This window comes from Heptranchias perlo, chromosome 15, assembly GCF_035084215.1.
Source record: "Heptranchias perlo isolate sHepPer1 chromosome 15, sHepPer1.hap1, whole genome shotgun sequence".
In the NCBI taxonomy this organism is placed as follows: domain Eukaryota; kingdom Metazoa; phylum Chordata; class Chondrichthyes; order Hexanchiformes; family Hexanchidae; genus Heptranchias; species Heptranchias perlo.
In genome coordinates, this window is record NC_090339.1 from 8,311,139 (window position 1) to 8,334,937 (window position 23,799).

At 45.0% G+C, this 23,799-nt stretch overlaps 1 protein-coding gene across 1 annotated transcript; it reads right to left on the reverse strand.

Annotated features, from left to right (window-relative positions):
• Positions 1 to 7,791: 7,791 nt before the first annotated feature.
• On the reverse strand, positions 7,792 to 11,901 carry agtr2 (angiotensin II receptor, type 2). The gene is made up of 2 exons (XM_067996626.1): positions 11,735 to 11,901; positions 7,792 to 9,649 (listed from the first exon to the last, which is right to left on the reverse strand). Exon 2 carries the CDS (start codon positions 9,635 to 9,637, stop codon positions 8,477 to 8,479), a length of 1,161 nt encoding a protein of 386 aa, XP_067852727.1. The 5' UTR covers positions 9,638 to 9,649; positions 11,735 to 11,901; the 3' UTR covers positions 7,792 to 8,476.
• Positions 11,902 to 23,799: the final 11,898 nt, after the last annotated feature.

Genomic DNA, 23,799 nt, shown 5'->3' on the forward strand with positions numbered 1-23,799 from the left:
GAGAGAGAGCAGCCCAGGGAAAGTGAGGGAATCCCCCCCCCCCAGGGGTCTGGTGTAAAGGAGCAGCGGAGAGAGAGTGAGAGAGAGAGAGCAGCCCAGGGAAAGTGAGGGAATCCCCCCCCCCAGGGGTCTGGTGTAAAGGAGCAGCGGAGAGAGAGAGAGAGAATCCCCCCCCCCCCAGGGGTCTGGTGTAAAGGAGCAGCGGAGAGAGAGAGAGAGAGAGAGAGCAGCCCAGGGAAAGTGAGGGAATCCCCCCCCCCCAGGGGTCTGGTGTAAAGGAGCAGCGGAGAGAGAGAGAGAGAGAGAGAGAGAGCGTGAGTCTCAAACAGACAGAAAAAAAAATCAAAAAGTGATGTCACAATACAAGGCGGAGTGGCGAGATTAAATTACAGATAAGTATTTAGTTTATTGGTCAGTGTTTTTGGTGGTTAGTGTTTTAATGTTAGCTAAACAACCTGGTGAAGCGACAACTCAGGACTACATGCATGCTAAACAACGGAAGCAACATGCTATAGACAGAGCTAAGCGATCCCACAACCAACGGATCAGATCAAAGCTCTGCAGTCCTGCCACATCCAGTCGTGAATGGTGGTGAACAATTAAACAACTAACGGGAGGAGGAGGCTCTGCAAACATCCCCATCCTCAATGATGGCAGAGTCCAGCACGTGAGTGCAAAAGACAAGGCTGAACCATTTGCAACCATCTTCAGCCAGAAGTGCCAAGTGGATGATCCATCTCGGCCTCCTCCCGATATCCCCACCATCACAGAAGCCAGTCTTCAGCCACTTCGATTCACTCCACGTGATATCAAGAAACGGCTGAGTGCACTGGATACAGCAAAGACTATGGGCCCCGACAAAATTCCGGCTGTAGTGCTGAAGACTTGTGCTCCAGAACTAGCTGCGCCTCTCGCCAAACTGTTCCAGTACAGCTACAAGACTGGCATCTACCCGACAATGTGGAAAATTGCCCAGGTATGTCCTGTCCACAAAAAGCAGGACAAATCCAATCCGGCCAATTACCGCCCCATCAGTCTACTCTCAATCATCAGCAAAGTGATGGAAGTGTCATCGACAGTGCTATCAAGCGGCACTTACTCACCAATAACCTGCTCACCGATGCTCAGTTTGGGTTCCGCCAGGACCACTCGGCTCCAGACCTCATTACAGCCTTGGTCCAAACATGGACAAAAGAGCTGCATTCCAGAGATGAGGTGAGAGTGACTTCCCTTGACATCAAGGCAGCATTTGACCGAGTGTGGCACCAAGGAGCCCTAGTAAAATTGAAGTCAATGGGAATCAGGGGGAAAACTCTTCAGTGGCTGGAATCATACCTAGCACAAAGGAAGATGGTAGTGGTTGTTGGAGGCCAATCACCTCAGCCCCAGGACATTGCTGCAGGAGTTCCTCAGGGCAGTGTCCTAGGCCCAACCATCTTCAGCTGCTTCATCAATCACCTTCTCTCCATCATAAGGTCAGAAATGGGGATGTTCGCTGATGATTGCACAGTGTTCAGTTCCATTCACAACCCCTCAGATAATGAAGCAGTCTGAGCCCTCATGCAGCACGACCTGGACAATATCCAGGCTTGGGCTGATATGTGGCAAGTAACATTCGTGCCAGACAAGTGCCAGGCAATGACCATCTCCAACAAGAGAGTGTCTAACCACCTCCCCTTGACATTCAACGGCATTACCATCGCCGAATCCCCCACCATCAACATCCTGGGGGTCACCATTGACCAGAAACTTAACTGGACCAGCCATATAATTGCTGTGGCTACAAGAGCAGGTCAGAGGCTGGGTATTCTGGGGCGAGTGACTCACCTCCTGACTCCCCAAAGCCTTTCCACCATCTACAAGGCACAAGTCAGGAGTGTCATGGAATACTCTCCACTTGCCTGGATGAGTGCAGCTCCAACAACACTCAAGAAGCTCGACACCATCCAGGACAAAGCAGCCCGCTTGATTGGTACCCCATCCACCACCCTAAACATTCACTCCCTTCACCACCGGTGCACCGTGGCTGCAGTGTGCACCATCCACAGGATGCACTGCAGCAACTCGCCAAGGCTTCTTCGACAGCACCTCCCAAACCCACGACCTCTACCACCTCGAAGGACAAGAGCAGCAGGCACATGGGAACAGCACCACCTGCACGTTCCCCTCCAAGTCACACACCATCCCGACTTGGAAATATATCACTGTTCCTTCATCGTCACTGGGTCAAAATCCTGGAACTCCCTTCCTAACAGCACTTTGGGAGAATCTTCACCACACGGACTTTGTGTGTCCTGGAAAACCACATGTGCAGGAAGTGCCGCCTACTGCTCGAGCTCAAGCTTAGAGTTTCTGAGCTTGAGGGCAACTCGCGTCACAACAGTGCATATGGGAAGCTGAGAGTTTTGTGGATAGCACGTTTCAGGAGGTGGTCACCCCGCAGCTACAGAGAGTTCAGGCAGAGAGGGAGTGAGTTACCACCAGACAGACTAGGAGGAACAGACAGGCAGTGCAGGGAGCAGGGAGCTCTAGCTTTGGATGCCCTTCTTTTCCCCCTCGTGGGAATGTGTCTACACTGTACTCGAACCAACTCCTCCTTAAAGGCCTCCCATTGTTCAATTACTTTTTTGCCTATCAATTTATGATTCCAATCCACCACGGCAAGATGCCATAACTCACTGAAATTAACCCTCCTCCTGTTAAGTACTTTTACATTTGATTGTTCCTTATCCTTTTCCATAACTATTCTAAATCTAATGATATTATGATCACTGTTCCCCAAATGCTTCCCCAGTGAACTATGCTCTGTCTGCCCCACTTCATTCCCTACAACTAGATCCAGCACTGTTACCTTCCTCGTTCGGCTTGAAACACACTGTTCCAGAAAGTTCTCAAACACATTTCAGGAATTCCTCCCCCTCTTCGCCCTTTACACTGTCATATCCCAGTCTATATTGGGATAATTGAAGTTCCCCATTATCACTTCTCTAAGGTTCTTGCACCTTTCTGTAATTTGCCTGCAAATTTGCTCCTCTATCTCCTTCCCATATTTGGTAGCCTATGGTCTACACCCAATAGTGCAATAGCTCCTCTATTGTTCCTTAATTCTAAACATATAGATTCTGCCGTTGACCCCTCAACTACATCATCCCTTTCCAGTGCTGTAATAGTTTCTTTGATCAATACTGCCCCCTCCTTTCTTTCCTTCCCTATCTTTCCTGAATACCCTGTAGCCAGGAATATTAAGTACCCAATCCTCCCCTTCGTTGAGCCAGGTCTCTGTTATTGCCATCATTTCATAGTTCCACGTGGCAACTTTGAGCCTGCAGCTCACCAACCTTATTTAGTACGCTACGTGCATTTACACACATGCACTCTAAATTCATCTTAGACTGCCTCGAATTTGCCCCCTGTCTGATCCATCCTATTTCTGAACTATTCTTTACTATTTGCTATTTGTGTTATTTGTGCTATTTGTCTCTCCCTGTCTACTTTGCACCTTGTTTCTTCTCTCTAATGTTTCATCATGGTGCCCATCCCCTGCCAAATTAGTTTAAACCCTCCCCCACAGCACTAGTTAACCTCCCCATGAGGACATTGGTCCCAGCTCTGATGAGGTGCAACCCGTCCATCTTGAACAGATCCCTCCTGGCCCAGAACTGGTCCCAATGCCCCAGGAATCTGAAGCCCTCCCTCCTGCACCATTTCTCCAGCCATGCATTAACCTATCTTATCCTACTATTCCAGACTCACTAGCGCATGGCACTGGGAGTAATCTAGAGATTATTACCTTTGAGGTCCCGCTTTTTAACTTCCTCCCTTGCTCCTGAAACTCTGACTGCAGGACCTCAACACTTTTCCTTCCTATGTCATTGGTTCCCACATAGACCACGACTTCTGGCTGTTCCCCTTCCCCCAGTCAAAATGTTCTGCACCCTCTCAGTGATATCCTTTCCCCTGGCACCAGGGAGGCAACACATCATGTGGGACTCACATGCAGTTGCAGAAACACCTGTCTATCCCCCTGACTATCAAATCCCCTACAACAACTGCATTTCTACACTTTCTTGTGACCCCCGTGCAGCCGTGTCTCCCATGTGCCGTGGATTTGCTCCTGACTGCACTCCCCCAAGGTGTCAACACGCTCCGATATTCAACACTGAATACTGATTTGTGAGTGACACACTCTCCTTTCTGGAACAGTGTGTTTCAAGCCGAACGAGGAAGGTAACAGTGCTGGATCTAGTTGTAGGGAATGAAGTGGGGCAGACAGAGCATAGTTCACTGGGGAAGCATTTGGGGAACAGTGATCATAATATCATTAGATTTAGAATAGTTATGGAAAAGGATAAGGAACAATCAAATGTAAAAGTACTTAACAGGAGGAGGGTTAATTTCAGTGAGTTATGGCATCTTGCCGTGGTGGATTGGAATCATAAATTGATAGGCAAAAAAGTAATTGAACAATGGGAGGCCTTTAAGGAGGAGTTGGTTCGAGTACAGTGTAGACACATTCCCACGAGGGGGAAAAGAAGGGCATCCAAAGCTAGAGCTCCCTGGATGACTAAAGATATAGAGATTAAAATGAAACAGAAAAAGGAGGCTTATGACAAGTGTAAGGTTCATAATACAGTAGAGAACCAGGCTGAATACATAAAGTACAGAGGGGATCTGAAAAAGGGAATGAGAGAGAGTATGAGAATAGATTAGAGGCTTACATAAGAGGGAACTCAAAAGTCTTTATAAACATATAAATAGCAAAATGGTAGTCAAAGGAAGGATGGGGCTGATTAGGAACAAAAAAGGAGATCTTCTTGTGGAGGCAGAGGGTACGGCTGAGGTAATAAATGAATACTTCACATCCACCTTCACCAGAGAAGAGGATGCTGCCAATGTAACATTAAAGAAGGAGGCAGGAGCGATCTTGGAGAGGATAAAAATAGATAACGAGGAGGTACTTGAAAGACTGGCAGTGCTCAAAGTAGAAAAATCACCCAGTCCGGATGGGACGCATCCCAGGTTACTGAGAGAAGTAAGGGTGGAAATTGCGGAAGCTCTAGCCACAATCTTCCAATCCTCCTTAGATATGGGGGTGGTGCCAGAGGATTGGGGGATTGCAAATGTTACACCCATGTTCAAAAAAGGGGAGAGGGATAAACCCGGCAACTACAGGCCAGTCAGTCTAACATCAGTGATGAGGAAACTTTTAGAGGCAATAATCCGGGCCAAAATTAATTGGCACTTGGAAAAGTATGGGCTAATAAATGAAAGTAAGCACAGATTTGTTAAAGGGAAGTCGTGTTTGCCTAACTTAATTGAGTTCTTTGATAAGGTAACGGAAAGGGTTGATGAGGGTAGTGCGGTTGATGTTGTGTACATGGACTTTCAAAAGGCATTTGATAAAGTACCACATAATAGACGTTAGTTAAATTAAAGCCCATGGGATTAAAGGGACAGCGGCAGCGTGGATACAAAATTGGCTAAGGGACAGAAAGCAGAGAATATGGTGAATGTTTGTTTTTGAGACTGGAGGGAAGTATACAGTGGTGTTCCCCAGGAGTCAGTATTAGGACCACTGCTCTTTTTGATGAGCAGGACTTGGGGATACAGAGAATAATTTCAAAATTTGCAGATGATACAAAACTTGGGAATGTAGTAAACAATGTGGAGGATAGTAACAGAATTCAGGAGGAAATAGACAGACTGGTGAAATGGGCAGACACATGGCAGATGAAATTTAATGCAGAGAAGTGTGAAGTGATACATTTTGATAGAAAGAATGAGGAGAGGAAATATAAACTAAATGGTACAATTTTAAAGGGGGTACAGAGAAACCTGGGGGTATAAGTGTACAAATCTTTGAAGATGGCTGGACAAGTTAAGAAGGCTGTTAAAAAAGCATATTGGATCCTTGGCTTTGTTAAGAGGCATGGAGTACAAAAGCAAGGAAGTTATGCTAAACCTTTATAAAACACTGGTTAGGCCTCAGCTGGAGTATTGCGTTCAATTCTGGGCACCACACTTTAGGAAGGATGTCAAGGCCTTAGAGAGGAATCAGAAGAGATTTACTAGAATGATACCAGTGATGAGGGACTTCAGTTATATGGAGAGACTGGAGAAGCTGGGGTTGTTCTCCTTGGAGCAGAAAAGGTTAAGAGGAGATTTGATAGAGGTGTTCAAAATCATGAACGATTTTGATAGAGCAAATAAGGAGAAACTATTTCCAGTGGCAGAAGGGTCAGTAACCAGAGGACACAGATTTAAAGTGATTGGCAAAAGAACCAGAGGTGACATGAGGAAACGTTGTTTTACGCAGAGAGTTGTAATGATCTGGAATGCACTGCCTGAAAGGTTGGTGAAAGCAGATTCAATAATAACTTTCAAAAACGAATAATTGAAGGGAAAACATTTATAGGGCTATCGGAAAAGAGCAAGGGAATGAGACTGATTGGATATCTCTTTTCAAAAAGCCAGCACAGGCACGATGGGCCAAATGGCCTCCTTCTGTGCTGTAACATACTATGATTCTATGATACTAGGATAAAAGCCTGACCTCTAGTCCTATCATCACAATCTATTTCAAATAATCCATCTAACCGGACTGGACCCATCATTTTAAAAACCTCAATCATATTCCCTGTAATCCTGTAACTGTAAAGTAATTAACCCTAATTCTTGGGGCCTATCCTCATAGCAAAGAGCTCTAAAATATGATGTCATCCTACTCGCCTTCCTCTGCATCCTCTCCAGAGCTCAGATATCCTTCATCATAAGTTGGGATTAAAACTCTTCACAATACTCCAAGAGTGGACATACGAGATGTATAGCCTAAATATAGTACTCTTCTATTTGCATTCAACTTATTTTACACCAAGACAACCAAAAACCTGATTTGCTTCCCTTTGCTGGAACAGCTTCAACAAGTGATTGACCACTAGGCCAGGTCTCTTTCCTGCTCTGGTTCTGGTACCCCTGCAGGTATAGACATTCTTGGAGTTTCCTAACCCTATGTGTATGACACTGCATGTGTCCACATTAAATGACATTTGCCACATACAGGCCCATTCACCTAACTTATCTAAATTGGCCTGCAGCCAATGAATTACTAGCCTCCATTTTTGTATCATTCACAAATTTGTGAACGGTTTGATCTAAGATCTCCTCTAGATCATTAATGAAAATGGTGAACAACACTGGTCCCAGTATAGAACCTTAAGGAACTCCATTTGTAACTAGGCCCCAAATAGATCCACTTCTATAATAACAACCTTCTGCTTACATGATTTCATATAATTTGCATCCTATCTACCAGTCAAAAGATCACACTTCATTTAGTCATAGGCCAAGGATGTGATATCTCGTGGTGTAGAGCAGCCGCCAAGCAGATAAATATTAACACAGGATCATTGACCTTATTTAATGCTGCAACATTAACCAAAAATAAAATGCTGCATTAGATGGTGAATACCAAGCAGAAGAACAGTGAAATTTAATCTTCGCTACACACCGGTCCCAGTCTGAAAAGACCCCATCATTAGCTCACCTGGATACAAACATACATGAGTTCCTCCCAAAACCACTTCCGTTTGTGTTTTCCGCGATCTTTTACGCTGGTTTAAAATTCAATTCACCAAATCAGGCCCCGCCCACAAAACTGGCCACGGTCCCAGGTCGAAATTGTGAGTTTCCACCGATTCCAATTCAAGAAGGTTCTTCAAATTGGGCTCATTTTCTTCGGCACACAGGCACTAGTAGGCTCGTTTCAAAAGTTTTATCATATCAAAAAATATTTAATTTACTAAGAAACTAACTAGTGTACACCAATGAAACTATTAAATGGTTCAGTATAGTTTGTTTAAATCATTTTCAGTGATTTTAAATCAGGTTACTCACAGGTGGAGGACTGGACACTTATTAAAAATGCTGATTTTTACTGATAAACCCATTTTCAGTTGTATTAATAAAACTGCACCAGGTCACCACTCTTAAATACATCAATGAATACTTTTTAACGGAAAGAAAAGAAAGAAATGATTGCATTCTATTATGCTGCCCAATTGAGCTGGTTCATGGAAGATTTTACATTTGTGGTTATGCAAATTAATTTTAGCGGAAACTTGAACTGTAACCGAACCAGTGGAATTTCAAGCACATTTTGGGTACAATTTCCCAATTGTGCCCAAAGAGGAAACTCTACCTCTTGGTGTCTGGATGTTGTCTGGTAATCCCCAGTTATCATCTAAAGCACTGCTACTATTCCATAGAAAAGCTCATGATATTAAGCAACCTTTAGAGTCAACTACATAATCATCATAATGCTGTACTTCCAATACATTTAGGGATCATAGATTTTAATGTTAGCTGTGCACTTTCTTGGGACATTTACATCTATGGAAAATAAAGAACAAAACACTGTGGCTATCAACAGAAATTTAGTTGGGGGGCTATCTTCGTTTCATTGAATCCGTCCAACATCTCATGAATTCTTAAGCCCAATATCCCCTGTGTCACTGTCCTTGCGAGAAGAGATGCTGATCCTGGTCGATGAGCTCCTTCGGTTGTAAAGGCTGGAGGACCCTCTCCGAGCCATGTCAGTTAGCTGTTCTTGAAAATTATCTCCCAGAAAGTAATAAAAAAAAGGGTTGATGCAGCTATTTGCAAACCCGAGGCAAACAGTGATTGGCATTGCAGTTTTGATCATAGTGATGGTTTGGCAATCAGTGATGAGCTTCATCTTTGACAATGCATCCATAAAAGTTATGACATGGTAGGGCAACCAGCAGACAAAGAAAGCCAACACGACTGCAATCACCATCCACAGTACCTTGTCTCGTTTGCATTTGTTTTTTCCTAATACTTCCATCCTCATCAGATGATAGGCTACAGAACCACAGCACATGCCTATTGCAGTGAAGGGAATGAAGAAGCCCAAAGTATTTTTCACCAAACACATTGCCGCAGACCAATGATTCGCTTTACTGGGAGGGTAAAGCATTACACACTCTGTGCTTCCTATCGTCTCGATGTAACGGGCACCTCGAAAGTAAATAGTCGGAAAGGTTGCAACCAAAGCCAAAGTCCACCCAAGGATTGTGACACAGCGAGCTTGGCATAAGCTTCTCTTAGTCTGGGATCCATAAGCGTGGAGAATTACTAAATAACGATCAATACTCATGCACATAATGAAAAATACACTGGCATACAAATTCAGAGACACAAAAGAGCTACATATTTTGCACATCAGTGACCCAAAAAGCCAATTGTACCCAGTAGCATAATAGACTGCCCAAATTGGAAGAGTGGATAAGAAGATCAAGTCAGCAATTGATAAGTTGGTGATGTAGATGTTAATAACAGTTTTGAAATGAACCCGATGGCAAAGGACGGCGATTATCACACTGTTGCCAATGAAGCCCAAGATAAAGATGATACTGTAGGCAGCTGGGATGAAATTGGAAATATACTGGGATGGCACAATGATGTGACATGGTTGGTCAGACACGTTATGTAGGGGAGCCATAGTAAACCGTGAATAAGATGTCTCATCAGTAATTTCTGTATTATAGACAGAAGAGGGACTGGAAAGCAATGGGTCCATCTCTGGTGAGGAAAGGTTTCCACTGGTAATGTTTTCCATTGGTTGTTCAACCTGAAAAACATAATAGAAATCCACACTCTTAATACAAAGAGTAAAGATTTAAAAATCTCAGCTGTGTACTCGTGTTTGTACTTTACAAAAACACTTCGAGACTATGTCTGGATTTGCAATGAACTAGGCAATTAAACGATGCATAAAATATTGAGTGACTCTAATAACCATTTTATAAAAGGCATTTGATCTAATTAGGAGTGAAATTTTAACAAGAAGGTAGGCACATGTATAAAAAGTTGTTCCACTTTATGTTCATATCCACTTTCTCACTGAAATTAGAGGGGACAGGGATTTTATTCCCGAGTTGCTAACAAGCAGGGGCAACATTCTTTGATCATGGATAACAGATCAGGTTTCTGTTTCATGAAAATATAATCATGGGGCTTCCTGCCTATTTAATTATGTTCAGCAAGATGCCATTTTTAACATAGCTAGTTTATCACTAATGAACCCTCGGGGCTTTGTTTGGAGATGGAGGGAGCTGTTTACTACATCTGCTGCTCTCAGTGGAGTGTGATGTGGAGCGGGAACATCAGCGTTACATTTCTGGCTGCATACCACACTGCGTTCAGCTCTGCTCCCTGGACAGGTAACTTTTAATGTCATGAGAACATCCACTCTATTAAATTTGAATACCACAACTTGCCTTTAACAAATCCACGCTGACCGTAGTTGGTTATCCCATGCATTTCTAAATGCTCACAAAATTTATCTTGAATTAGGGATTCTAAGAGTTTGCTCACAACTAACGTTAAGACTAACTGGTCTGTAGTAACCCGGTTTATCTTTCACTCCTTTCTTTAACAGAGGTGTTACATAGGTCACTCTCCAGTCCCACAGCACAGTTTGTATCTTTAAGGAGGATTGAAAGTTATGGCCTGAGCCTCTATCTCCCCTCTGACTCCTTTCAGCAGCCGAGGGGGCAGCCATCAGGGCCCAGTAACTTATCCACTTCAAGTTCTGCTAATATTTTCAAAACCAATTCCTTTGCTACAGTTAGTGCTATCAGTTGTTCTGTGTGTTCCTCTAGCACATCTATGTTCTCACTCCCACCATTACTCTGTAAGGACCAATGCAAAATATTTCTTTAATATCTCTGCCTTAACTTCATCTGCCACTGTTAGGCTTCCTCCATCATCCCTTTGTGGTCCTATTCTTTCATCAAATATTATTTTACTTTTTATATCCAGGTAAAAGCCTTTACTATTTCCTTTTGTATTATGTGCTGGCCTTTTTTTCACATACTCTTTTAGATCTTCTAATTTCCTTTTTCATCTCCTCACAACACTTTTTATATTCCTCACCTTTGGTCTTATCTATTGCATAATGTTGTTTATTCTGTTTAAATTGGGACTCCAGTAAACTTGTACCACTTTGATCTAAACGCACATTTAAAAAGGAATTCCAAATTGCAAGGGTCATCATTGGGGTCATTGATCTGCAGTTTTCACAGGTAAAGAAAAGGACAGATCAAATAAGTCAATCCTGTAAACATCAAATATAAATCCCAGAAGATCATGGAATCCCAAGTAATGGAAACAGAATATTATTATCAAAATCCAATGTCTTTATTTCTAAATGGACGGACTCATGGAATGAGATTCCCAAAGCACCAGTTAAAATCATGGAATCCCATGTAATACAAAGAGAATTTCAGTCTTCATGAAACATGAGCTCAGCTCAATATCCAATTGCTCTAAAGACCCCAACTCACCTTCATGCAGCATACCCTCACTGTGTTTCTCTCTCCCCAGATGTTGCCAACCTGCTGAGTGTTTGCAGCATTTTCTGTTTTTATTACCTTGATATATGTTGTTTAAATTAAGACAGACCATCTTCAGCTTCCCTCTTAAAATATTGTGCCTCATTTTTGTTTGTAAATCCAATATTCAGGTAAAGTTATTCACTGACAGCACTAGTGGTGATCTTAGATTAACTGCTGTTTTGAAATGTGAAACTCTGAATGCTCATTTTCCTTTTTCTATTTGTCCCAAATTTGACAACTTTATGCTAAACGACTAAACAAGCTTGCTTCCAAAATCAAAACAACTTTAAGTATCTAAACTTTTTACTTTAGCTTACCAGTAACTGGGACCTTGGATGAGAGTCGGAGTTTATCTTCTGGATGTCAATCTGGATTTGGTTGCAGATACCGATACGGTGCCCTTGTGTCCTCCTTTATATTCTCTCAACAGAAATCACATGGTGTTATTTGCATCCAAATGGAATTTTTCAAAACGTGGGACAGAAACTTTGGCAGCATTTGTTTTGACAACAAAAATAACTTAGTCATTATGTTCCTCAAGACCTTTCCCCTCTGATGAAAGAAGAGATTAGAACTTCCAAAAAGAACTATTGGTTATACAGTGTGTAAACACGTTTTAAAGAAATCCTCTCACATTGACACGGTCAATCTCTTCTATTTCAAAAGTTCTCATGGAATGTAACTCATAGCAACTGTTTGGGGGTTAAATTAGATAAGGCCCAATACCAGGCATGGGAGTCGTGGTGTGCGGTTAACCCGCGCCAGGTGTTACCGATGCAGGCAGCATGCGAGATTCGTGCTGCATCCTCATTTCCATGATTCCCACAAGCAGCCAGCACTACACGCGCTGTTGAGTGGCTGAACGCACCTGCAGGAGGCCCGATATGGGGCGTGGCCAACACTAGGTAAAGGCAGCCTGCATCTCTTAAAGGGGAGGTGCACTGTCAATGGAAGCAGAATGGCTGAAGCGGCAAGGGAACGTGCCCCGACAGCGCACTGGGGACCTTAGTGGAGGGAGTTCACGAGCCATCCTGTACTTGCAGGGTGGCAGGAGACCTTCCGGACACCAGCTGCGGAGGCAATGGGAGGAAGTGGCCGTGGAGGTGAAGATTAGGAGAATAGCACCACGCGTGTGGATACAGTGCCACAAAAAGTTCAATGATTTGACACGAGTAGTTAAGGTGAGTGAATGCAAGTGTCGAGTGGCACATCCTACCAACTGCAGCACTGCTCCACGCATCACACCCGCAGTCACTCACCCACCAACAAATGCTGCCCATCCGTATGCAACGCTGCACTTCGCATGCTGCATCTCACCCTCACACGCTTGCAATCCACAGAACCACCACTCACAGGTCACACATACTGGCAGCTATTCTACCATGACAGGCACATCAACCAAACACATTGCAGGACACTCACTGACACACTTCCCTCTGTCTTGCAGGAGAAGATAGCACATAACAGCTGGCAGACTGAAAGACCCAAGGGAGGAAACGTCCTCACCGTCCTGGAGAAGACTGTGTTATGCATCATTGGATGGGCCGTCGCTGCAGCCGTGGCCACTGGCAACGCTGGAGGTCCTGACGAAGGGGGTCTCTGCATACCTAATGCTCCTTCTCGTTTCCCACATCTCCCTCATCCCACAATCTTTTCTGACGCACGTGCTGCAGGTGGTGTTAGCACGCACATCTTACTCACTCCTATCCCCACTCCACAACTCAACCCGTCTCCCTTTGTTATTGCAGGTGCCCAAGAACTGGAGCCAGCACCATCCAAGGTGGAGGAGGAGGAGCCACACCATCACTTGATCTGTCGCTCGCATCCACCAGCTCAGGTACTGGCACCGCGCATCCTTTAGAGGCTAGGATGGAGGAGGGATCTGCACATGGTGAGACACTGGGCACAAGTGCGCAGGAGCCGGGGTGAACAGATACCACTGGTGCCAGCTCGCCGGAGGGCGAGGTCGCTCAATGTTTCTGCTGTTGAGGAGTCAGATGAGGACTTCGATGGGCCAGGCTACAGAAGACGGCTGATGGGTGTACACCAACAAATGCTTGGGGCAGTGGAAAGCCGGCCAGAAAGCCTGCACAAAATGTCAGGGGCATGGAGGAGTCCAGCTTGAACTTAGCACAGAGCTTGGAGCCATCCTTACCCACATGGAACGGGTGGTCACCTCCATCAGCACACCTGTGGAACCCACCATGATGCAGCGTCTGATGGCCAATGTCGCGGCTTCCATTGCAGTACAAGCTGATGTCATCAAAGGTCTACAAGCTATGGTTGCTGCTCAGACTGCTGCATTTGGAGCTCAGACTGCTGCTGTGGAAGCTCAGACTGCTGCTGTGGAAGCTCAGACTGCTGCTGTGGAAGCTCAGACTGCTGCATTTGGAGCTCAGACTGCTGCAATGGAAGTTCAGACTGTGCTATCGTGGCTCTGGGGACGATTGTGGAACGGGGCTTCCAGTGCATCACAGCACTCCAGCAATCCGTTCTCCAGCTCATTACCAGGATTGCTGAGGCGCCGCCCCGGGAGAGTGGCAGTGGCACCATGGCAGTCGGACCTGCTGCCCTCTCTCAGGATGACAGCATTCCTGCTCCCACCCCTGCCACTCTGCCAGTGCCCCTTTGTTGCCTGTCAGCCAGCCAGGCCAGACTGCTGCAGCCCATGCTGAGATGGTGCAGTCTGAAGCCGGGCCCTGCAGGCCCAGAGCTGCTCAAGTTTGTCCTCCAAGGCCATCTGCACGTTCCTCCATTGAAGGTCAGCAGCCTCCCACCACCCATGCTTCAGCCATTGGGAATGCACCTCGTAGGAGCACTAGGAAATGCAAAGGCTCACGGTAACAGGCACTGAGAGGAAGCACAAGGGTGAACAGTCTAATATTTGATACTTGAGTTAATGTATTACATTATAAAGTTGGATTTGAAGTCGCAGTGGGTGGTGGCTTTTATTTATGCGCTGAGCTGCGGGAGGAAACAATGTGTAATCATCTGGAAGGTAATGTGATGTGATGGTCATGTGGGAGAGGAGAGGTGGGTACCGTAGGCCTGTTGTTGACTTGGGAAGTATTATTGAGGTTAGTGATATTGCTCATGAATAAGGTGAGCACTCAGAGCCCTGGCAGACAGGGCCTGTGCACTTTGTTGCTTCCTTGCGCCTTGCTCCACTTCCTTCTCCATCGCCTCCTCTCATCCTCAGCCTCTTCCTCCTCCCCAGCCTCTTCCTCCGCCCCCTCCACCTCAGCCTCTTTCTCCTCGTCCTCCTCTTCTTCCGCCTCTGGCTCAGGGTCTTGCCGGATAGGCAGTGGCAAGGCTGTTCCCTCATAAGGTTGAGGTTGTGCAGCATACAGCATACCACGATGAGTCTTGACACCTGCTCAGCGGAGTACTGCAGGGCTCCACCAGAACAGTCCAGGCAGCGGGAGCGCTGCTTCAGGAAGCCTACGGTGTGCTCGATGGCGTTCTGTGTGGCCACATGGTTCTTGTTGTATACCTACTCTGCACCTGTGCACGCGTGCCTGACTGGAGTCACGAGCCACCTCATGAGGAGATGGCCCTTGTCACCCAGTAGCCAGCCTTCAACTTGCTGAGCTGGTGCAAAGATAGTTGGGACATTGGATTGTCGCATCATGACTGCAGTCAGAGTAGCGGGCATTGACCTGCACGATGCACTGCATGTGGTCGCTGCACGTTGAGGGAGTGGAACCCCTCTCTGTTCATAAAGATGGCCGAGTTGAGATATGGAGCACGCATGGATACATGCATGTAGTCAATGGCACACTGCACCATGAGGAAGTCTGCAATGTGAGCAAACCCTTGTGCTCACTCGTTCTGCTTCTCTCTCTGTCAAGAGGGAACGTGATGTACCTGTTGCGCAGATCGTACAGTGTCTCCGTGACCTCCCTTATGCAGCAGTGCACTACAAACTGTGAGATGTTGCACAGATCGCCAGCGGAAGCCTGAAAGAACCCAGAGCCATAAAAATTCTGCGCCACTCTTACCTTGACAGCCACAGGCAATGCTATCCTTGCCCTGCCCTGAGGCTGCAGTTGACATATCTCCATCACAACCTCTTTGGTGAACCGCAGCCGTCGGATGCACCGACCTTCGCTCATGTTGAGGTAAGAGTATTATTCCCTGAAGGCTCTCATGGGATATGGCCTCCTGTTCAGTGCCCTGCACCTCCTCCTCCTCCCTCTCCTCACAGCTTGACCCACTCTGCATGGCCTCTCTGCATGCTCCCAGTCGTGTTCTATGCCCAGCGGGAGACCTAGCAGGCCACCCATGGTTGCGAGGAATCTTGTTCAGCACACTGTTGTAAATGACACCAACAGTAATGCAGGACCTGTCAAACCACTCTCTATATACTATAGCAACTCTATCCAAGTATAGGAAGCTTCAACAAAAATGTACAATTGTACCAGCAGCCAGAAGCAATAATCCAGCCACTAACCTGCAAAACCTGCATGATCCCTTTAAATTGTGCTGGTGGGGGGTCCTCCAGGCCGTCTAAGACATGTTCAGCTATTTGTGGTTAAGAAAGTACATTGGCTGGAGTGTTGGGTGCCAAAATGGTGTCTACCCCTTTAAATCAGTGTTGCACACTGATCTAACCGCATTTTCTCCGTACTTTGCACGATGCCGCTGTTCATTATCGACACGTGAGCAAACACTTTCACCAAAATGGCGTCCGGTACACATCAGGCTAGAAGCGTAGAAGCGTGTGCGCGCTTTCCGGACGCCATTTTAGGACCTTAGGAGGCTGCGTGACACCTGAAAAATGGGCGCTACGCAGCCGAATTTCTAGCCCTTTATGTTTAAGTGTGCCGCGGTCCATTTCACCATCCCAAGTAAAGATATTATAGCCTTTGGTTTCCAGTGAAGAATTTGGGCAGGTTACATCTGATTATTACAATCAGTTGGTCACTATGTCGGAAGAATGTAGATGGTGCTCCATTGTTTCCCGATATGCCCCTCCCCACCCAGCACATGTACTCTGCATTCAGATAGTTAGCTAACCATAACAGTATTGTGATAATTATACTGAAAGAAAAGAAAGAACTTGCACTTAAAAAGTGCCTTTCACGACCTCAGGTCATGCCACAGCGCTTTACAATGAATGAAGTACTTTTGTGGTGTAGTCACTTGTAACGTAGGGAAACACAGAATCGAATGCACAGCACAGCACAGCAAGGTCCCACAAACAGCAATGAGATAAATTACCAAATAATCTGTTTTACTGATGTTGGTTGAGGAATAAATATTGGCCAGGACACCGGGGAGAACTGCCAGCACAATCTGTAATCTCATGGCCCGGTATATTCCTCACTCTACCATTATCAACAAGCCAGGGGATCAACCCTGGTTCAATGAGGAGTGTAGAAGAGCATGTCAGGAGCAGTACCAGGCGTACCGAAAAATGAGGTGCCAACCTGGTGAAGCTACAACACAGGACTACATGCATGCTAAACAGCGGAAGCAACATGCTATAGACAGAGCTAAGCGATTCCACAACCAACAGATCAGATCAAAGCTCTGCAGTCCTGCCATATCCAGTCGTGAATGGTGGTGGACAATTAAACAACTAACAGGAGGAGGAGGTTCTGTAAATATCCAAATATCCGCATCCTCAATGATGGCAGAGTCCAGCACGTGAGTGCAAAAGACAAGGCTGAAGCATTTGCAACCATCTTCAGCCAGAAGTGCCGAGTAGATGATCCATTTTAGCCTCCTCCCGATATCCCCACCATCACAGAAGCCAGTCCTCAGCCAATTCGATTCACTCCATGTGATATCAAGAAACGGATGAGTGCACTGGATACAGCAAAGGCTATGGGCCCCGACAACATCCCGGCTGTAGTGCTGAAGACTTGTGCTCCAGAACTAGCTGCGCCTCTAGCCAAACTGTTCCAGTACAGCTACAACACTGGCATCTACCCAACAATGTGGAAAATTGCCCAGGTATGTCCTGTCCACAAAAAGCAGGACAAATTCAATCCGGCCAATTACCGCCCCATCTGTCTACTCTCAATCATCAGCAAAGTGATGGAAGGTGTCGTCGACAGTGCTATCAAGCGGCACTTACTCACCAATAACCTGCTCACCGATGCTCAGTTTGGGTTCTGCCAGGACCACTCGGCTACAGACCTCATTATAGCCTTGGTCCAAACATGGACAAAAGAGCTGAATTCCAGAGGTGAGGTGAGAGTAACTGCCCTTGACATCAAGGCAGCATTTGACCAAGTGTGGCACCAAGGAGCCCTAGTAAAATTGAAGTCAATGGGAATCAGGGGGAAAACTCTCCAGTGGCTGGAGTCATACGTAACACAAAGGAAGATGGTAGTGGTTGTTGGAGGCCAATCATCTCAGCCCCAGAACATTGCTGCAGGAGTTCCTCAGGGCAGTGTCCTAGGCCCAACCATCTTCAGCTGCTTCATCAATGACCTTCCCTCCATCATAAGGTCAGAAATGGGGATGTTCGCTGATGATTGCACAGTGTTCAGTTCCATTCACAACCCCTCAGATAATGAAGCAATCCGAGCCTGCATGCAGCAAGACCTGGACAACATCCAGGATTGGGCTGATAAGTGGCAAGTAACATTCGCATTAGACAAGTGCCAGGCAATGACCATCTCCAACAATAGAGAATCTAACCACCTCCCCTTGACATTCAACGGATTACCATCGTCGAATCCCCCACCATCAACATCCTGGGGGTCACCATTGACCAGAAACTTAACTGGACCAGCCACATAAATACTGTGGCTACAAGAGCAGGTCAGAGGCTGGGTATTCTGCGGCAAGTGACTCATCTCCTGACTCCCCAAAGCCTTTCCACCATCTACAAGGCACATGTCAGGAGTGTGATGGAATACTCTCCACTTGCCTGGATGAGTGCAGCTCCAACAACACTCAAGAAGCTTGACACCATCCAGGACAAAGCAGCCCGCTTGATTGGCACCCCATCCACCACCCTAAACATTCACTCCCTTCACCACCGGCGCATTGTGGCTGCAGTGTGTACCATCCACAGGATGGACTGCAGCAACTCGCCAAGGCTTCTTCGACAGCACCTCCCAAACCCACGACCTCTACCACCTAGAAGGACAAGGGTAGCAAGCACATGGGAACAACACCACCTGCACGTTCCCCTCCAAGTCACACACCATCCCGACTTGGAAATATATCGCCGTTCCTTCATTGTCGCTGGGTCAAAATCCTGGAACTCCCTTCCTAACAGCACTATGGGAGAACCTTCACCACATGGACTGCAGCGGTTCAAGGCAGCGGCTCACCACCACCTTCTAAAGGGCAATTCGGGATGGGCAATAAATGCTGGCCTTGCCAGTGACGCCCACATTCCATGAACGAATAAAAAAAAAATCTCTTCTTCAATTAGTGCCATGGGAACCTTTATGTCCACCTGAGAAGGCAGACGGGGCCTCAGTTTAATTTCTCATCCGAAAGATGTTACTGTAACTTTTGTCTGTAACATATTTTTGATAGAATATTACAACTCAGAAACAGGCCATTTAACCCATCAGCTTTGAGCTGGTGATTTTTCTCCATGAGCCACCTTGTCTAAATTTTATTCTGCTGCTCACTCCACTTACACCCGTTAACATTCTTTATTAAGCAACTATCAAACTCCCTTTTAAAAGAATGTGTAGGCTCTGCTTCAACAATGGTTTGTGGCACAGAATTCTAACCATCCTCTGTGGATAGAATTTTTTCCCCAGCTTCCCCTTTATGTCTTTTTGTGACTGTCTTAAATTTTTTCCCTCTCATTATCATCTCACCAACCAGTGGAAACAATCTATCGATATTTACCTTATCATAACATTTCATAGTCTTAAAGAACTCCATCAGATCATCCCTTAGTGTCCTCAGCTCTGGTGAAAAAGTCTCTCTTCGTAACTATAATCCCTCGTCCCTGGTAATATCCCAGTAAGTCTACGCTGCACTAGTACGTTTAGTGCACTTTTCACATCCGCCACATTTCTCTGTCACATTTAGAAGAATTTGTATTTTGGTCAGCTGGATGTCTGACCTGCATAGAAATCCATTCCCATGTTTAAAAATCCCCAAACCAATCTCCTGAGAAATCCACACAGGCTGGAGTTTCTGTTTGGTCCATATAGAGTGTGCATTCTCTCCTCATAGCGACACACCCGACCTTACCTGTCCAGAGAGTCTATACCCAGGTTGACTTAGACTACACGTGAGGACCCACAAACGTTAGCAGTGGTATTGCTGGAGTTGGGATGTAAGTGATACAGTCTAGGCGTTATTTATTGCTCATCCCTAGTTTCCTGGGGACGTTTAGAGTCAACCAAAAGTGTGGGACAGGAATCACGTGTAGGCCAAATCAGGTAGGGTTGACAGGTTCCCTTCCGGAAGGGCATTAGTGAACCAGTTGGATATTTGCAATCTGGCAGCTTTCATGGTCATTTTTCTGGTGCCAGCCCTCAAATGACCATAACTTCCCTACCTAATACCATTGTGGGAGCACCTTCCCCACAAAGGACTGCAGCAGTTCAAGTAGAAGGCCCACCACTACCTTCTCAAGGGCAACTAAGGATGGGCTCCTCCATAAAGCGGCACACTGCTTCTCTCCAGAATCAGATTTGACTCCCAACCTTGAGAGTATACGGCAACTTTAGCGAAGTAGAAATCGTTTCGTACTGATGCTAAAGTTGGCGTATAAACATACCATACATGATTTCAACCCCCTTAGGAGTTTTTTTGTACTTTATGGCAAAATTGCTGGATTAGTATTCTCAAATGGATAGTAGTGTATTAACCTAAAAATGTAAAAATCCCATTTCATTGGTGCTCATTGGAATTTTCATCCTCTATATAACTGTGGAAGTTTGCAGAGCAGAATGAGGCCATTCAGCCTATTGTGTGTGCCGGCTCTTCACTAGACCAATACAAGACAAATCTCACTGCCTGCTGTCTCCCCATAGCATGTATCTTCCTCTGCTTCAAAGGATGATCTAAATTAAATAGGACCATTAATCTCTTTAATGTGTGGCTGAATACTCTCTGGTTTCAGTTTATAAATGGTAAACTTTATCAATATATTTTGATTGAATGCCAGCTGTTTTGTGGCAAGTTTGCTGGTTTATCCTGAACGTTTTCTTGCTGTTATAGGGACTAATAATGGAAGAAAAAAGAACTTGTATTTTCATAGTGCCTTTCAAGTCCTCAGGACGTCCTAGGGTGCTTCAGATGCAATGAATTGCTTTTGAAGGGTAGTCAAACCACACACTCCCCTCTATGTCCGTCACAGGCTGTTGTTATGTAGAACATAAGAACAAGAACATAAGGAATAGGAGCAGGAGTAGGCCATACGGCCCCTCAAGCCTGCTCTGTCCTTCAATAAGATCATGGCTAATCTTCCACCTCAAGTCCACTTTCCTGCCCTATCCTCATATCCCTTGATTCCCTTAATGTCCAAAAATCTATCGATCTTGAATGTATTCAATGACTGAGCATCCACAGCCCTCTGGGATAGACAATTCCAAAGATTCACAATCCTCTGAGTGAAGAAATTTTTCCTCTTCTCGGTCCTAAATGGCCGACCCCTTATCTTGAGACTATGACCCTTAGTTCTGGACTCTTCAGCCAGGGGAAAAAGCCCATCTATCCTGTCAAGCCCTCTAAGAATTTTATACATTTCAATGAGATCAACTCTCATTCTTCTAAACTCCAGAGAATATAGGCCCATTCTACTCAACCTTTCCTCATAGGATAACCCTCTCATCTCAGGAATTAATCTAGTGACCCTTCATTGCACCCACTGTAAGGCAAGTATATCCTTCCTTAGGTAAGGAGACCAAAACTATACACAGTACTCCAAGTGTGATCTCACCAGAGCCCTATTATGATTGCAGCAAGACCTCCTTACCCTTACACGCCAACTCCCTTGCAATAAAGGCTAACATACCATTTGCCTTCCTAACTGCTTGCTGTACCTGCGTGTTTACATTCTGTGATTCATGTACAAGGACTCCCAAATTCCTCTGAATACCAATATTTCTTAGTCTCTCACCTTTTAAAAAGAATTCTGCTTTTCTATTCTTCCTACCAAAGTGGATAATTTCACATTTCCCATTTCCCCACATTACACTCTGCTACCCTCTTGCCCACTCACTTAACCTGTCTATATTCCTTTGCAGACTCTTTGCGTCCTCCTCACAGCTTACTTTCCCACCTAGCTTTGTATCGAAAGAAAACTTGGATACATTACACTCGGTCGACTAAGTCATTGATATATATTGTAAACAGCTGAGGCCCAAGCAATGATCCTTGCGGCACTCCACGAGTTACAACCTGCCAACTCGAAAATGACCCGTTTATTCCTACTCTGTTTTCTGTCCGTTAAGCAATCCTCAATCCATGCTAATATATTACCCCAATGCCATGTGCCCTAATCTTGTGTAACAATCTCGTGTGGCACCTTATCGAATGCCTTTTGAAAATCCAAATATACTACATCCACTGGTTCCTCCTTATCTACCCTGCTGGTGACACCCTCAAAAAACTCATAGATTTGTCAAAAACAGATCCACATTAGCAGTAAAGTGCTATATTGCACATTACATCAGAGATTTGCTCATGCATTATAGATGTATTTGGGTTGATCTACAGCTCAGTGTTTACATTTAAAATCAAGTTTGAAGAGATGGGAACCAGTTACAATTTGGAAAGAGGCAGGCAGCCAAAATACTTTGTGGGTGGTTCCTGCAAAGTCTTCAGTTCAGTCGTTAAGCTTTCATTCATATGATACATGGGAAAGGCTTAATTCAGGCAAAATTCCAGAAAGTAAAATATACCACTTTCATATGCAGGAGGTGGCTATTTTTATATTGAATATTGGTATATTTATTCTGCTTGAGAAAGCTTACATTATAAATAATTAGTAAAACCTACCACTAACATCTGTCGTAATCAAAACCAGCCGTCACAATCAAATGTACACTGAAACAGTGATGACTTTCCTTTGTGAAAGCAACATACTTACAGGCCTCACCTTCTCATTTGGTGCAATGATGCAAGCATCTTTTGGATCAGCAAGTTTCCCACACTTTTCACTTGTAGATGATTGATGTTTGCACCATCTCTGGCTGTAGCTCTGAGAAGCCACTCATCTAATATATACACTAGTATAGCCTTAAAGCTATATGTTACATTTTTGAGGTTCACTGGACATTTCTCTGGTTCTCAGCATCAAGAAACTTCGCTCGAGGTCAACTCTCACTCCCTATGTGACTTGCCCACAATATCTAGTGATATAACTGCCATTGTTACTGCCATTAGCTCAATGGAATCAACCAGAGTCCTCTCAAGCTCTATTGGCTTTCAGATAACAGAAGAAACATCATTATATCAGGCCATGCAACTGAGCTATAAACCATCAAATCAGATTTATAAAGGTAGAAATTCAACAGTAGCAGAAAGTCAGTGCAGTGGATTTTACTTAATGAACTTAAAACTTCTTGTATACAAGAAAAATTACAAGACTTCACTGACCCTCCTAAACCTACACCAGCATCTGTAACATAATTTATTAAACATGACGTTTCTGCTACCAACAGAGTACCCAGCTCAGAACATAGGAGAACATGGCCACTCTTGTAGCTCCTGGCTACAGAGCTGTCTACGTTTTTACAGGACGTAAAAGATCCCATGGCACTATTCGAAGAGGAGCTGGGGAATGTCCTGGCCAATATCTATCCCTCACCCAACATCACAGATTATCTGGTCACAATCTCATTGCTGTGTACAAAGTGGCTGCTGCATTTTCTATATTACAACAGTAACTACACTTCAAAGTATTTAATTGGCTGTAAAGCACTTTGGGACGTCCTGAAGTCGTGAAAGGTGCTGTATAAATTCAAGTTCTTTCTTTCTAACTGAGAACTCCCCAGCTCTTTTTCCAATCGTGCTATGGGATCTTTTACGTCTACCTGAGCAGGCAGATGGGACCTTGGTTTAACGTCTCAACCAAAAGACGACACCTCTGACAGTGCAGCACTCCCAGTGTCAGCCTAGATTTTGTGCTCAAGTTTCTGGAGTGTGGCTTGAACCCACGACCTTCTGACCCAGAGCCAACAGTTCTGCCACTGAGTCAAGGCTGATACCTAAGGAATTAATTCAATTGATAAAAGTGCATAAACAGTCTGTATTTCACATTTTGCATGCAAAAAGGTACAGCAGTCTCTGAAGATTTCAGTATTTGTCCTGTTATGGAAACAAATTGGCAGCCAAATTTACCTGCATAACAAAGGTGACTACACTTTATTGTAATTCATTGGCTGTTAAGTACTTTGGGATGTCCTGAGGACCTGAAAGGCATTATATAAATGCAAACTTT

Bases quoted from the DNA above. Each gene is read 5' to 3' on its own strand.
- agtr2 (XM_067996626.1), bottom strand. From the start codon at position 9,637: ATGGAAAACATTACCAGTGGAAACCTTTCCTCACCAGAGATGGACCCA.